This window comes from Lepidochelys kempii, chromosome 3, assembly GCF_965140265.1.
Source record: "Lepidochelys kempii isolate rLepKem1 chromosome 3, rLepKem1.hap2, whole genome shotgun sequence".
In the NCBI taxonomy this organism is placed as follows: Eukaryota; Metazoa; Chordata; order Testudines; family Cheloniidae; genus Lepidochelys; species Lepidochelys kempii.
Genome location: NC_133258.1, coordinates 179,310,888 through 179,326,807, shown reverse-complemented (window position 1 = coordinate 179,326,807; position 15,920 = coordinate 179,310,888). Strand labels below are relative to the sequence as shown.

The window sequence follows — 15,920 nt, the reverse complement described above, 5'->3', positions numbered from 1 at the left end:
ATTGACAGCCCTAGTAATTAGCCATTCAATGTGGCCATCAACTTATTTCAAACATTATCTTGATGATTGTTCCGTGCTCTAATGACTTAAAAGTCACAAATAATCTGTGCCAGTCTTGAATCAGAACAATCCAGACTCTCAAAAAAAAAAAGGAAAAAAAAAAGAAATCCTAGCATGCTTACCTCTACCAACTCCTCTCTCCTCCTCCCAAGCTTTGGTTGTTGCTCAGCAGAAGCATAAACTACCATATTTCTAAATGTTAGAGGAAATATATATTAGCATTACTTCCAAAATAAATGAAAGAACAAAAAACAATTCTGCTAATTCTCGACATTCTATATACTGATATTAAATTAAATCTGTGGACTCGAACACCAAAATCTAAAGCAAATTTCTAATATCTTAAACATTTTTGAAACCTTCTTCTCTCTTGCCTCCACTATTTGGGGTTGGTGACACTTATAGCCTTCTTCCAAAACACATGATTGTAAACCAGGCTGTTGTGCAGACTGATCTCTTTGACATCTGCTGATATCCAGCCAATGTAAAGAGTCTTTGGTCTCCCCTTTGGATCTCTTCAATCCATAATCACTGCAAGAGCCATCCTACTTTTTTAACACTCTGGTACCTGTTGGATATGCCCATACCAATGTATAATAGCCTCCCTAAACTTGTCTTCAATTGGAGCAACACACATTAGGCCACTTGCAACCTCGTTCTGATCTCTATCTTGAAGTGCCCAACCATCTGACCATCCTGACATCTTCATTTCCGTGATGGAGAGCATACTGATTTATCTTCTTGTGACTGGTTAAGTTTCTCTTCTCTACATTAAGATGGGTCAAATACAGTTTTATAAACTTTAATGACATTTTTTGTCACAGAGAACTGGGGGTCAGCTCCCACCATTTGCACCATACAACTTTAGTGTAATGCTGGGCATCACTCATGAGGGCACTATCGTCAACAAAAAGTAATCCTAGGTATTTAAATTGTTTTATTCTTCTAATCTCTCTGCCTGCAATATCCTCTATGTTGAGTCCTTTTCCCTCATTCATCATATCCTCAGTCTTACCGACATTGACGCTAAGCCCCGCCTGCTCAAAACTATGCTGCCACTGTTCAAAACTGGCTTGCCAGGTTTCACAATCTTCTGTACATATTACTATGTCATCAGCAAACATCATGTTCCAAAGCGGTTCCCTTTGTATATTCTCATCAAGTCCATAACAACTGCAAATACAAAGGGGCTCAATGCTGATGCGCAGTGTAGGCCAATGTTTACTGGAAATTCTCTATGGTAGCCCCATTTAGTTTTGACTACGGTAATCACTTCATCATACATATCCTGGTTTAGATGGACATAAAACTTTCTGGCACACCTCTGTCACAAACTTTACTCTAATCAGACGAATGTATGCCTTCTTCGAGTCCACAAAGATCAAACCCAGTTGCTGTCTCTTTTCTCTGAACTTCTCCATGAGGATTAACAGAGCAAATATGTCACTAATTGTGTTCCTTCCCAGCATGAATCCATACTGACCCTTTCACATTTCAACCATTCCATATACACGCTTTTCAGTAATCTTCTCCTATACTTTCATAGCATGTGACAAAAGCTTAATTTGATGACAATCATAAACAGTTCTCAAACCTAGCGTTAAAAAAGGGCATCATTGGGGAAAATTTAGCCCCCCAATATTTTTTTAATGATTGATTGTAAAACAAGCTTTTACAAAATCCAAGACCAACAGATGCAATTCCAACAGAAATAGTTAAAAAAAAAATATTCCCCACGATGTTTGCAGCACACAAAAAGCTCACATCACAATTGGCTGGAAACTTGATTTGCAATAAACATGGAAATGGAGACTATTTTCATTGTCCAAGCCAGGAGAAGTGCAAAAGGTAAACAAGTAGCACAAATAAGAAGGAAAATAGATTTTTAAAATTTTCAGTTTTAATTATAGTTAAGAAAATTAAAAATATTATTTTTGACCCAATAGTGTCCCTTTAACTTCAACAGTATTAGTCAAACTTTCTGTTTTTCTTACACAATTTTGCCCACAATGCACATAATTTAACAGTACTCACTGAGGCCAGGTATAGTATCCCCAGTGTGTTTTCTCCACAAAACAACACGACTCCCAAGCTTGTTTAGTCTTTGGTAAACTTTCACAATCGAAATGTAGCCACTGGTTATCAGGTCTGTCACCAGCCTGAATGCTGGAAGGCTTGGGGACGCCACCTATTTTTAAAGATGTATTAATGTTATATCAGATTTGTTCACAAGCTCATATTTGTTAACATACCCACACAGTTATAATTTACTATCAGCTTTTTCATGAGAGAGCCATTTCAAGAAAAGAGAGTTGCCTTTTCTGTAACTAGGGTTCTTCGAGATGTGTTGTTCACGTCTATTCCACAATAGGTGTGCACGCTCGCCACGTGCACCGGTGCCGGAAGTTTTTCCCCTAGCAGTACCCATGGGGGGAGTGCCCCAGAGACTCCTGGAGTGGCACCTCCATGGCGCGGTATAAGGGGAGCTGCATGCTCCCCCCACCCTCAGTTCCTTCTTGCCAGACAACTCCGACAGAAGGGAAGGAAGGTGGGATGTGGAATAGACATGAGCAACACATCTCGAAGAACACGAGTTACGGAAAAGGTAACTGTCTTTTCTTCTTCAAGTGATTGTTCATGTGTATTCCACAATAGGTGATTCCAAGCTATATCTGTTGGAGGTGGGTAGCAGTTCACAAGTTCTCGGGATAGAGTACCGCCCTGATGAACCTGGCATCATTCCTGGCCTGGGAGACAATTGCATAGTGCGTGGTGAATGTGTGAACTGAAGACTACATGGTGGCCCTACAAATGTCCTGGATGGGGACATGGGTCACAAAGGCAGCCGACGAGGCCTGCGCCCGAGTTGAGTGTGCCCTCACAATGGGCAGTGGTGGAACCTCTGCCAGCTCATAACAGGAACGGATGCACAAAGCCATCCACTTAGAAAGCCACTGAGTGGAAATCGGATGACCCTTTGTGTGCTCAGCCGAGGCGACGAACAGTTGCGAAGACTTTCTGAACGGCTTGGTCTGCTTGAGGTAGAAAGCCAGAGCTTGCCTCATGTCAAGCATGTGGAGACGGCGTTCCTCACTAGTTGCATGAGGCTTGGGGCAGAGGACTGGCAGAAAAATGTCCTGACCCATGTGATAGGCGGAGACCACCTTTGGGAGGAATGCAGGGTGTGGGCAGAGCTGGACCTTGTCTTTATGAAAGACTGTATACGGCGGTTTGGAGGTTAGGGCCGTGAGCTCCGAGACCCTCCTGGCCGACGTGATAGCTACCAGGAAGGCCACCTTCCACGAGAGGTGAGACCAAGAACAAGTGGCCAGTGGTTCAAACAGGGCCCCCGTGAGATGAGCCAGCAGCAGGTTTAGGTCCCACTGTGCAACCAGGGGCTTAGAATATGGGTAGAGATGGTCCAAACCCTTAAGGAACTGGCTGGTCATAGCATGGGAAAACACCGTGTGCCCTTGCACTGGGGGATGAAAGGCTGATATGGCCGCCAAGTGTACCTTGACTGATGAGGGCGCCAGTCCCTGGACCCTCAGGTGGAAGAGGTAATCAAGGATAAGCTGGATTGGGGTGGCCATCGGGGAAACACCCTGGTCTGCCGCCCACCTCAAAAACCGAGACCACTTTGCCACATAGGAGCTGCGAGTGGAGGGCTGTCTACTTTCGAGGAGGACGCATTGAACCTGTTCTGAGAACGCTCTTTCCTCACCACCTAACCACTGAGAAGCCACGCCGTGAGCTGAAGCGTTGCTAGATTGGGATGGAGGAGGCGGCCCTGGTCCTCAGAGAGCAGGTCCGGGCGGAGCGGCAACTGCCATCATGGAGCTACCGCCAGCCCCGAGAGGGTCCCGTACCAGTGTTGCCTGGGCCACGCCGGGGCAATGAGAAGGACCCTGGCTTTGTCTGTCTTTATTTTCTCCAGGGCCCTGCTGATCAGAGGGAACGGGGGAAAGGCGTAGAGGAGCTGGCCTGACCAGGACAGGGTAAAGGCATCGGAGATAGCGCCCCTCCCTAGGCCCCCCCAGAGCAGAACCGGGGGGCATCGTCGGTTCTGCCAGGTCGCAAATAGGTCCACCTGGGGAGTACCCCACCTTCAGAAGAGCTGGTGAGCCACTTCTGGGTGTAGAGACCACTCGTGCTGAGAGGAAAAATCCCTGCTCAAGCGATCCACCCTCACATTCCAGGCGTCCGGCAGGTGGAAGGCTTTTAGGTAGATGTCATAGGCTATACAGAAGTCCCATAGACTAAGGGCTTCGTAGCAGAGGACAGAGGATCGGGCCCCGCCTTGCCTGTTGATATAGAACATTGAGGCTGTGTTGTCTGTGAGGACCCTGACTACCTTGCCCTCCAGGTGCAAGCAGAAGGCCATACACGCCAGTTGCACAGCCCTGAGTTCCTTGATGTTTATATGAAGGGGTAGGTCTTGTAAAGACCACAGGCCTTGGGTCTGAAAGTTCCCCACATGGGCCCCCCAACCCAGGTCCGACGCGTCGGACACCAGTTCCAATGATGGGGCCCTGTCCCTGAACGGGACCCCTTGGAGCATGTTATTTGGGGAGGACCACCACCGCAGGGGAGGTGATCTCCAAGTTTGGCACGGTGAGGACTTTGTCCATTCTGTCCGTGGCCTGGGAGAACTGCGAGGTCACCCACAGCTGGAGAGGCCTCATTCGGAGTCTGGCGTGACGGACCACATATGTGCACACAGACATGTGACCCAGCAGTTGCGGGCAAGCCCTGGCTGTTGTTACTGGGAACCTTGTGACTGAGTCAATGAACCCTTTCAGGGTGTCAAACTTGTCTGGTGGGAGAGAAGCCCTGGCCAATGTTGCGTCCAGCCAGCCGGCTGTTCGGGCTGGCTAGCTTGATCTGTAGAGGGGCAGCTCTGAGGGGAGGCTGGGTTGGCGTATGATCCGCTGCTGCCTCTGGACCGGAAGAATCGGTGGTGCCGGGATCTACGTCAGCCACGGGACCTCGATCTTGATGCGGAGGAGTGGCACAGATGGTTGTAGCTGCTCCGCGAATGGCCTCAACAGGCGGACCCGTGTCGGCGAGACGAGGGCAATCAAAACCTGGGGCTATGGTGCCTTGGCAGAGACTTGGAACAGGAGTCTGAGCGGGAACAGTATTGACCATCGTGCCGCGACCAACTGCGGTATCTCCTGCGAGACGAGGACCATTGGCAACGTCCGCCACAGTCCCGTCGATATTTGCTTCACCAAGATGAGTGGTGATGGGAATCCCAGTCGGACGGCACCCATCCAGACAGTCTGGCTGGCGTCGAGGGCGATCCACATGGACTGAGGCCTGAATGGTTGCTAGGCGGTGAGCAGTGTCGGGAACATTCCCTCGACTGAGACCAGTACCGGGCCGGTGGCGACTGTGGTGATCCCAGCGGCGGCTTGCCTCTGGAGCATGGGGCTGACATCGGCAGAGCTCCAGACACCGGCATGGACATGACATCTCTGGCTGCCTGGAGGGTTTTGGGCGTAGATGGCATCCGGACATCCGGAGAGGCCTGCTCCGAAGGGGCTGGGCTACTCTGCTCAACATGAGTCAGAGGCCTAGGGCCCGATGGGGATCGAGGACTACCCAACATGGGCCTAGCCTCTGTCCCAGACTTCCCTCAGTGCCGTTGCAAAGAGGGAGTCTTTCCGGTCCTCTTGGCGTGCCCCGTGGACAGGGAGTGGTGCCAACTGGATGATGGTACCGGAGGGTCTCCATGTACTGATGCCATGGTGCCAGGTATCCGTTCGGAGCGGCGTGCCGGGGTTGGGGCCAGCGCCGACTCCATCAGGATGGCCCGGAGCCTAACATCCCTTTCTTTTTTAGTCCGGGGCTTGAAAGACTTGCAGATCTTGTACCTTTCGCTGATATGGGTTTCTCCCAAGCAACGCAGACAATCCATGGGCGGGTCACAACTTGGCAGAGAGCGCTTACAAGAGCCGCACGACTTAAAGACTACCTGGAACTGCTACATCAAAAAAAAATTGATGACCCTGGGAAAACATGTACAATGGCAACCTTAGTCATGGAGCACATACTTGTGCTTACAATCAAGGTACAACACAACCAAGAAGTCTAGTCTAGACGGGACCGATATCTGTAAAGCTTGTTTGGGTGTTTAGTTCAAAAGACAAACATATTTTCTTTCAAATACTTCTTTGAATGCTGCTCATCCTCCAGGAGTTCTGCTTACATTTCTCTTCCAGCTTCCAGTTCATTTTCCATATCTAGTTTTTAGGAAGGTTTTGGTTACAGGTAGTGCAATAGAGAAAGGGATAAGCATGTAGTTTGAAGTAGGGAGACAACTTGTTCACACATCAATTTTTTAAACCAAGAAAATTTGTTACAAAGATCTATTAAATCACAAGATTTACAACTTTAACTAACCCCTACTAATATTAAGAAGAGATTTGATTTTTATCTTCAATGTGTGATGTACTGTGAAGCACCACTGAGAGGAGCCAAAACAGCAGACTGAAATCCTGTAGTGAAAATGACTTAAACAGCACTCGAGCCTGTGAGGTCTTGTTTAAGGGACAGGTGAAGTTTTTCTGCCTGTTCCTATTTGTAATGCATGCATGCATAAAAAGGGAAAGAACATCCTGAACTCAGGTTTAAAATGTTTACTTTTACAATAAATAATGTTGAGTTCATAGGACTCATGGAACCAAGAAAAGTAATCTGTCACATTGACAAATTCAGAAATAATATAAAAAGAATGTTATTTAATATTTGTTTATATATAGTGTTCATCATAATCTGGATCATAAAAAGAATAAGGAATGAACAGAAAGCAGAGGCACCTATTAGTATATGCAAGTCTGATTTTGTTCTCATTCAAGTTAATTGCAAGACTCCCACTGTCTTCAAAGGGAGAAGGATCAGGCCCTGTGTCTATATATAAAATGTGTACACACACACATGACCCTCCCTACAACCAGCTGAATAAACTACGAGTACATATCTACTTGTGAGATGTGAACACATTTTGTTTTAAAGGGAAGTGAAAAATGTTTTAGTTAGGTTACCCATTTTGTTTATACCCATAATAACAGAGAACATGTGTTTTCTATTGGTAAGGTAGGTGGGAAAATACATTTCCTGAAAGCTTCACGATAAATTTAGGTATTTAGGATCTGAAATCTCTTATTAAACACTTACTGACTTCATAAGGGCAGAGGGACACCTTTTTGTGGGCTCTCTTCAACTGCTTGAGGATGCCAGCAACAGCTGAGATACCCATCTGAAAAGGAGAATGAGGATTAATTCATTCATTTCACATTTTCAGTGCAAGAATTTGTCTAGTCATTCAGAACATAGTCACTCATCCTCCCAGGTAAATGGCACTCCCTTGAAAAAGTCAGTCAACATCATCATGTGGCACTTAGTCACACCAGCAGATAAGATTAATTCCTCCACAGTCATCTCAGGCCCCTCATCACAGAGAACATGAGACCTAAATTCCCTCTAAGCTGCATGGCCGCGCAGCAACCTATGAAGCGCCATGCAGGCACTCAGGGCTGCGGTGGAGAGAGATGTCTCTCCCCGAGCCCCCGGACCTGCCGCAGAGGGGAGAGGTGCCCGTTCCCCTGCCTCAACCCAGCCCAGCCCTGGACCTGCTATGGCTGGGGGAGAGGTGCTTATCCCGTGGCCCCAGCCCCGAAGCTACCGCTGTAGGCCCTCTCTCCCCACTGTAGGTCCAGGCAGCCTGCACCCCAACCCATCCCCACCCCAGAGGCGACACCCCCAGCCGGAGCCCTCACTCCCCCCAGACCCCAAACCCTTGCACCAACCCAGAGACCCCTCCTGCATCTCAAACCCCTTATTCCTGGCTGGAGCCCTCACCCCCCCACACCACAACCCTCTGCCCCAGCCTTAAGCCCCTCATCCCTGGCCCCACCCCAGAGCCCACATCCCCATCTGGAGCCCTCACCTCCCCAATCCACCCTCTGCCCCAGCCCTGAGCCTCCTCCCACACTCCAAACCCCTCAGCCCCGCCCACCGCCACATGAATTTTGTTGTGTGTCACACATCACCTCCACATTGGTGCACATAACAAAATTCATTCTGCACATACGTGGGAAAAATTAGAGGGAACACTGCATGAGACATAGAATTAAACCTCTTTCGCATGGTGTGCATAGTACGAAGCCTGCCGTCTAGTTTCCTCTTCCCCCCAGCCTCCCACAATGCTGAAAGTGTGTCCAAGTCTCATTGACAAGCAGGATAAACAAAATTAATAGTACACATTTTTGCTCATTCAAAAGCCCTCAGATCAACTGCCATTGTCATAGGACTCCCAAGATCATATGCAATCTGAGGGATGTACTTTTATGTGTGTAAACAGGGCCCTGCTCCCCAACTGGAGCCTCTAAATAACAAAAAAACACCACCACCACCATTTGATCAGGGATTGAAAAAACAAAAGAAATTTTAATCAGTTTGCCATCTTTACCTTGCGAATCACTATTGCGTCGTGGTTGAGACACTGCACAAAGAATCTTATGGCACGGACAGGTAGTACCCTATCATCCCTCAGGAGGAGAGACAGAAAGCCAATGCCTATGTGTTCAAACTTCCAGGGGCTAAAAAACAACATATACAATGAATAGTGGAGTGCTGTATGTAATGCTGTTGTTCAAAAAAGGTTATAAAAATATACCTAAAAGCAAAAAACCATCTGTTAAGAAGGTGTATCTAACCACCATAAAACTAACGTTCTATTCCACAACCACACTATACGGGCATCATTCTTATTAAAAGAAGGCCTGTCTACATCACTTGGGGAGAGAAAATGGGCCTTGAAGTGCGTGCAAATTGCATCCATGTGAAGGCTCTTTACAGTTAGACTGGTGTAAAATTGCTTAATGCAACTGAGAATTAGACCTCACATATCTTTATTTAGCTAGTAGTATTTTAAAAATAATATACCTGGTTAACAGTAATTTAAAAGTACTTGCACTTCATTGCCATCTTTACGCTAGATAAATAATTGTACTCAGAAATTGTTAGAAATGGACACAGATATTGAAAACAACAACTACTAATTACTGCAAGGATACATTCACCTATAGTACAGGAATCGGGTGGATGGCAGCAATGCAAGATTCCTCATGTTGACCTGACACTTCCCTGTTCCATTGGGAGGGAGAGTTGAACAACCCTACAAATGGCCCTTCTGTCCCCCTATATCCATTCCAATTGATGTTGGTTCTTGTCCATCAGAAGTAGGCGAAGGCCAAATATGTTTCATGTATGAGATGTCAGACAGTACAACTTTTTGATCACTACTGATCTAAACTGCATTTTAACCAGTCCTGTACAGGAAAGGCTGCATGTGTTATTTCCAGTTATCTAAGCTATCTATTTTACTGTGCGTTTTTTTAATTCAGAAAAACTAGCACACAAAAAAGTTCACAGAGAAAGGCAAACTTACAGATTTCTTTGATTCACGCAATCTAACAGCATGTTGACCAAATTTTCATAGTTTCTGAAAAAAAAAGTAAAATGAGTATATAGACTTGAAGTGTACTGTCAACAACTAGACATCATGGAGAGAAGTGTTTAAAAGAATCTTTATATAAACAAAGTAAGGCATTATATTTTCTCTTCATTCTCACAACAAATATAAATACTACAGACAATGTCTGGTCATTAAAATAACACTGCAGAAGCTGTGTATATGTCATGTTAACTTTTGTGAGAGGAAGGAGTGAAGGGGAGAGAATCGCTGTTGAGTCAAGGGAGGAATATTACGGTGATTCCTCCACACTGTGGCTTGTCTAGATTAGGATTTCAAGGTGTCATGTTGGATCATGTTAGTCAGCTAAGTCTAATTAAAACCCTTAAAAACTCGAGTCAAGACATGGCAAGCTATACTTTAGCATATGCTAAAAGGGTTGAGTTTAAGTTTTAATTTGTCTTGTCTTGACTAGAAGTTTAGGTTTTAGAGTAAGTTAACGAACGTGAACCAACATAGTATCTTTAAATTTCTGCCCATATAAGGTCTTAAAAGCCAGCTAGTTTGCCCAGCTGAGTGGCATTTTCTGCACTGTGTTTTGGAGGTGTGAAAATCAGGGTATCATTTCCCTAGAATGCACCAGTTGGTCTCTATCCAATTAGATAAACTTGCATATCATCAAAATATTCAAGTCTCGGTTTTTGACATTACTGACAAGCTCGCAGGTTGATTCACCCTCATGTACACTAGTAGAAACCAGGAGTAACTCCATAGGGTCAGCAGAGTTTCCTGCCTAAAGCTGGTATAAGAGAGAAGTTGTATGTACTTCATAATCTGCCTGGATATACACCAGGGGCAGGAAAACTTTTTGGTCTGACGGCCACATCGGGTTTCCAAAATTGTACGGAGGGCTGGTTAGGGGAGGTTGTGTCTCCCCAGACAGCCACGGGTGGCCCAGCCCCTGCCCCCTATCTGACCCCCCCTGCTTCTTGCCCCCTGACGGCCCCCCCGGGACTCCTGCCCCATCCAACCCCCACTGTCCCTGTCCTGACGGCCCTTCTGGGACTCCTGCCCCATCCACCACCCCCAGACCCCCCAACCCTGACTGCCCCCCGCCGCCCTATCCAACCCCTCCTCTCATTCCTGACTGCCCCCTGGGACCTCTGCCCCATCCAACCACCCCTTCTCCCTGTCCCCCCACCCCTTACTGCCCCCTGCCACCCCATCCAACACCCCCCCACAATTCCTGACTGCCCCCCGGGGACCCTTGCCTCATCCAACCCCCCTGTTCCCCGCCCTCTGACTGCCCTGACCCCTATCCACACCCCCAACTTCCCCTGCCCTCTATCCAGCCCCCCCTACCCCGTTACCGCACTGCCTGGAGCACCGGTGGCTGGCATCGCTAAAGACGCGCCGCCCAGAGCACTGGGTCAGGCCATGGCTCTGCAGCTGCGGTGCACTGAGGCTGTGGGGGAGGAGAGAACTGCGGGGGAGGGGCCGGGGATTAGCCTCCCCAGCCAGGAGCTCAGGGGCCGGGCAGGAGGGTCCCGCGGGCCGCATGTGGCCCGCAGGCCGTAGTTTGCCCACCTCTGATATACACTGTGCTTTGCCATACCAATAAAAGGTGCTCTATTTTAGATTCTTCAGTCCTGTCTGGCCACTTTGCAAAGTGGCCAGATTCTGGCTGTAAATAGACTATGGACAATTCCCCATGTGAAGGGGAACTTTCTGCTGGTGTGTAAACCCTTGATGATGAGGATTCTTTGCCAGATCCCAGCCCTGGCTTAAAGCCATGGCAGGGGGAGGTATAGGACGTAATGGGAGTCAGTCAGTGCCAGATGCTGGACCAATGCACAATCAGGAGTTGTAATCAGCTCCCTACTAGCCACTGTTCCCCTTGCATCAGGGAGAAATGAGCTATACAACTGTTTTCGTCTCGTGTCCTTTCATTTAACAATGCCCTTTTTAATTTAATACTCTTCTAGCACTTTTTAGTGAAAAATTTATGCCATTCAGAGTCCTCCAAGGAAGGGTCAGACTGTATAACATGGCATGTCCTAGAACGAAAATTCACAGGTAAGGCTGAGTTTTAGGCCTTTCCTGTGAATTTAAGGCCGACTTTTCCCTCAGTTCCCTTCATGTCAGATAATCTTCCCAGTGGGATGTAGAAAACAGTAAGTCATCCCTGGGAGGCGGGGAAGGGTTTAATTTACCCATGCAGGTATGAAAAGGAACGTAAGAGTTACTGGGGAACGCTCTTCTGTAACACCCTTCCACCAAATGCTGCCTCGGCGAGGATGAGAATGTCGACTACAGTGTTTGAAAAAAATGCGGATGAAAGGTACTGCAGTAGCTTTATAGACCTTCTAATAAGATATGTGTGATCTTTCCAAAAAATCATTGCTCTTTCCACAGAGCGAGTGGTACGTGGTAATAAGGAGTTGTACCTCAGGCTCCAAATGCCTATGCTATATAAACTTTTATTCCTATGTAGGCTTTGTTTACCTCGAGCTTATGAATTTTACTTCCTTAGGATATCTGGCTTCATCCAGGACAAAAATACCACTTCCTATTATATAAGAAAGATTGCTGTTACTTTGGGGACAGAGGCCTGCTTAGTTTACAGAACTACCATGTTTGATAGAGCATATAACTGAGACTTCATTGAGAGCATTCCAAGCTCCAAAACCCCCTTGGTACCAGGAGGGGGCAAGTAGGCAAAATACTTCCAGGGAGAGGAGGAAGAGACCTACCAATGTGAAGATGAAAGGCAGTTTTATTAGAATTTGTAGCATGCAGCCCAAGAACATGACAGGAATTTGTGTTTTGACTGAGGACTGGTAAGAATGGTGGTCCTCAGCCATCTGTTATGTGCTGGTGAGGACAGATTCTCATGGATTTCTTTACAGTGCAATATGCCCGAAGTGACTGACTTGTCCACCTGTCCACTGGTCAGGCTAACACCAGAAGATCCTTAGCTTTAGCAGACTGTCCCCTGATGTGTGTCTCTTGTAACATCAACATCTACACCTCAAGTGATATACAGATATCTGTGAATCTCCTCCAAGATACTAGGAGGATGTTTATCACTTTCTCAGAAAGAGTGACTGATTCCTTTCTAGGTGATGGGCTAGGCAGCACTGGATTTTGACTCAGAATCAGCCCCCCATTGTGTGAAGTTTGAGAGGAGGTTCCAGTTACATTTAAATTGGGTCTAAGAACCAAGACCTGAGTGTTAATGAGAAGGCAGTTACAATTACTGTGGTCTTGCTCCTTCACAATCTGATTTACCATCTTTACTATCAGCAGCAGGGGGGAGAGCATAAAGGAGGCCACTTAGCCCACTTCTGAGATAAGGGGATGACAACCTACACTTTGGTGTATCTTTTGCTCACATAGCACCTCTTGATATTCCAACTGGACTGGGATGCAAATAGAGCCATCAATAGCCTTTCAAACTGGCCTGCAATGCACTGAAAGGCTAACTGATCTAGACGGCATTCCCTTGGTTCTTCATGTGTCTTGGTGAGCTGGCCGACACTGACTTTCCTTCTTGGTACAGAATTTTGAGTAACAGAGTAGAGGCTTATGTCCAGGACATGAACAAGGCTACTTCTCTAAGTAGTGCTGAACATTTAACTTCTTAGCAATTGTTCACAAATACCAGATTTCTGAAGAATCATCTGCTGGAAATGGAATAGTGAGTTTGATGGTCCATAGCATGAGACAGTGCCGGTTTATTTTAATTTACTTTGGGGAAATGATAAATATTATCTTAAGCACCCTTTTTCTGAGTGGTTCACTCCCAGATGGGAGCCCACCCTGAAATGCCCCTCATAGGAAATCTAGGTGAGGGATGTTGCAAGAGAGAATCTTCCCAGACTCAGGAAACCCAAAAATCAAGAGCAGCTTTTGGAGTTGGATGGTTTTCCAAGAAATGGTGGCCTTAGTCTTTCGACTCCGGAAATGTAGCAAAAAGCCTCCTCCTAATGTGTAGGAACCTGCAAGAGCAGCAGCTTCAAAGGGAACACTTGCTGAGATGAGGTAGATTGAAGATTCTCTCGCTGGAACAAGGGAGGGACCAATTCCCTTGTCTAAAGCCTCAGTGACTGCTTTGTCTCTATGCTCTCCAAAGAGCTTACCAACAAAACATTTAGAAGGATAACAACACATATTTGGAAGTTTTGAATGTGCAGCAAACAACAATCAGGGCAGTCCCATAAAAGCTGTTATGGAAATCTAGTTTAAGGTAGATTTTATATATGGGGTTTTTTTTCTTTTGTTTTTTTTAGGTGGGAGTTATCTACCCTCCCAATGGCCTCCCAGATGAACAATCAGAGACTGCAGTTAATAGTCCAGGGTTGACACTGCTATATCCAAGTTTTCATCTATGGGAAAGTCATTTTTCTGTAGGGAACCAAAGAAATCTGCAGGGGACATAAATTCTGCACTTGTGCAATGGTGCAGAATTCCTCCAGGAGTAAACTTTGCAGGGTTTGAGGGTTTTTTTGGATTTTTCATTTTCTAAAAACATATGCACCTGTTAAGTTAGATCTCCATTCATGCTAAACTCTGGGAAGCTTAGCTGAGAGTCTGAGGTATCTCGCTTATAGACCAGTTTTAGATATTTCTACTTCTCTTTGGAGAATCTAGAAGGGAGATTCTCTCATGAAAGGTTTTAAGATGTTGTGTTGTTCCTTTACGAGTTGATTGAGCCTTCACCAGTCCCTGGGCCAGACCTCTGAGAGAATGGTGACGGGGCCCTAGGAGGGGGAAAGTGTGTTATCAGAAAGATTGAAAGAACAATCTGCAGCCATGTATCCTGCATGTTGTCCTAAGGAAAACAGTAGCCCTCCTGTGGGATGGCTGGAAGAGGAGAGAAGCTAGGTGCATCCTCCAGGTAAGGGGATCTGTATCACTTCACCCCATGCTCTCTGCTGCTGGATCTCGGCTGATTGGTGACAGACTATACAAAATGAAAAGTGAGTCAGAAACACTGGAGATAAATGACTCATCGGTAGGTCCCTACCAAATTCACGGTCCATTTTGGTCAATTTCACGGTCCTAGGATTTAAAAAATAGTAAATTTAATTATTTCAGCTATTTAAATCTGAAATTTCATGGTGTTGTAATTGTAGGGGTTTTGACCCAAAAAGGAGTTGTGGGGAAGTTGCAAGGTTATTGTGTGTGTTGGGGGCAGAGGGGGCAGGTTTGCGACACTGCTACCCTTACTTCTGCGCTGCTGTAGACAGTGGCACTGCCTTCAGAGTTAGGGAGCTGGAGAGTAGCAGTTGCTGGCTGGGAGCCTATCTCTGAAGGAAGAGCCGCCGCCAGCAGCAGCACAGAAGTAAGGGTGACCCGATATGGCATTGCCACCCTTACTTCTGCATTACTGCTGGCAGGGCACTGCCTTCAGAGCTGGGCGCCTGGCCAACAGCCACCTCTCTCAGGCCACCCAGCTCCGAAGGCAGCGCAGAAGTAAGGTGAGCATGGGATGAGACCAGATTTCACAGTTCGTGAAGTGTTTTTCACGGCCATGAATTTGGTAGGGCCCTACTCATTACTATCGAATGTCCCAGGAGCTGCCCACTTTCATGGCAGCTGAGCCCTTGCAGGTAAAACAGCTTGTGGGAAGGGGGATACTTTGCAGCCTTCTCAACCATCTCAGCATGAATCTTACTTACACGCTGGCTGGGAACAGGAATTTCTTCCTTCGGGTTACTATGGGTGTCTCTTCCCCCAAGATTTAGGAGGCTCCAGTGAACCTTTCCTGCTTGCTCTGAAAGCTGTGGGAAATACAATCCTCATTCCTAGGAGAGAGCTAAGGGGAGAGAGGTGCAAGGGGGAGGGGAGTTTGAAAAAAAAAAAAAACAAACTTATCCCCCGTTCCATGCCACTCATTCAGGACTCGTCTCAGTGAAGGGAGCTTCCATGTGGCCTACTCAACTGTCTCAGTGTGGACCTTGCCAACATGCCAGCTGAGAGCTGGGTTCCCAAGGCGTTCTGTCTCCTGTTTCTGAGAGGAAAAGGGAGGACAGGTGGTGTCCTTCAAACTCTCCTCAGAAAGCCAAAAATAAAAAAATGTTGGGACTAGATTTAGCAGTTTTGAGGATAAAAACCTCAAAACCAATGAAGGAACAGAGCATTTAGTTAATTTTTTTTTTTTTTTTTAAAACAAATCCTGTGAAATTTCTGCTACAAAGGGAGACCCGGAGTCTGCAGTGTGTGCTTCTTGGAAGCATCTTCCTACGGGGAGATCCTTAGCCCATGCCCTGAGCAAAGATCTCATCCGCTCCCAGTTGCCATGGAGACAGGGAACACTCCACCATTAAGGTTGTCTGACATGGAGGGACCGGGAAACTGTTTCCATTATTCCAAT

General features: G+C 46.7%; 1 protein-coding gene across 4 annotated transcripts in view; it reads right to left on the bottom strand.

The window, feature by feature from the left end:
• PSME4 (proteasome activator subunit 4) overlaps positions 1-15,920 on the bottom strand; it is a 218,182-nt gene that overhangs the window by 70,626 nt on the left and 131,636 nt on the right. For all 4 annotated transcript variants that reach the window (XM_073339167.1, XM_073339165.1, XM_073339166.1 and 1 more), the window contains 5 exons: positions 9,518-9,571; positions 8,537-8,666; positions 7,243-7,324; positions 2,095-2,248; positions 183-252 (listed from right to left, as the gene is read on the bottom strand). In XM_073339167.1, the coding sequence (XP_073195268.1) occupies positions 183-252; positions 2,095-2,248; positions 7,243-7,324; positions 8,537-8,666; positions 9,518-9,571 (490 nt within the window). The remainder of the gene's footprint in view (positions 1-182; positions 253-2,094; positions 2,249-7,242; positions 7,325-8,536; positions 8,667-9,517; positions 9,572-15,920) is intronic.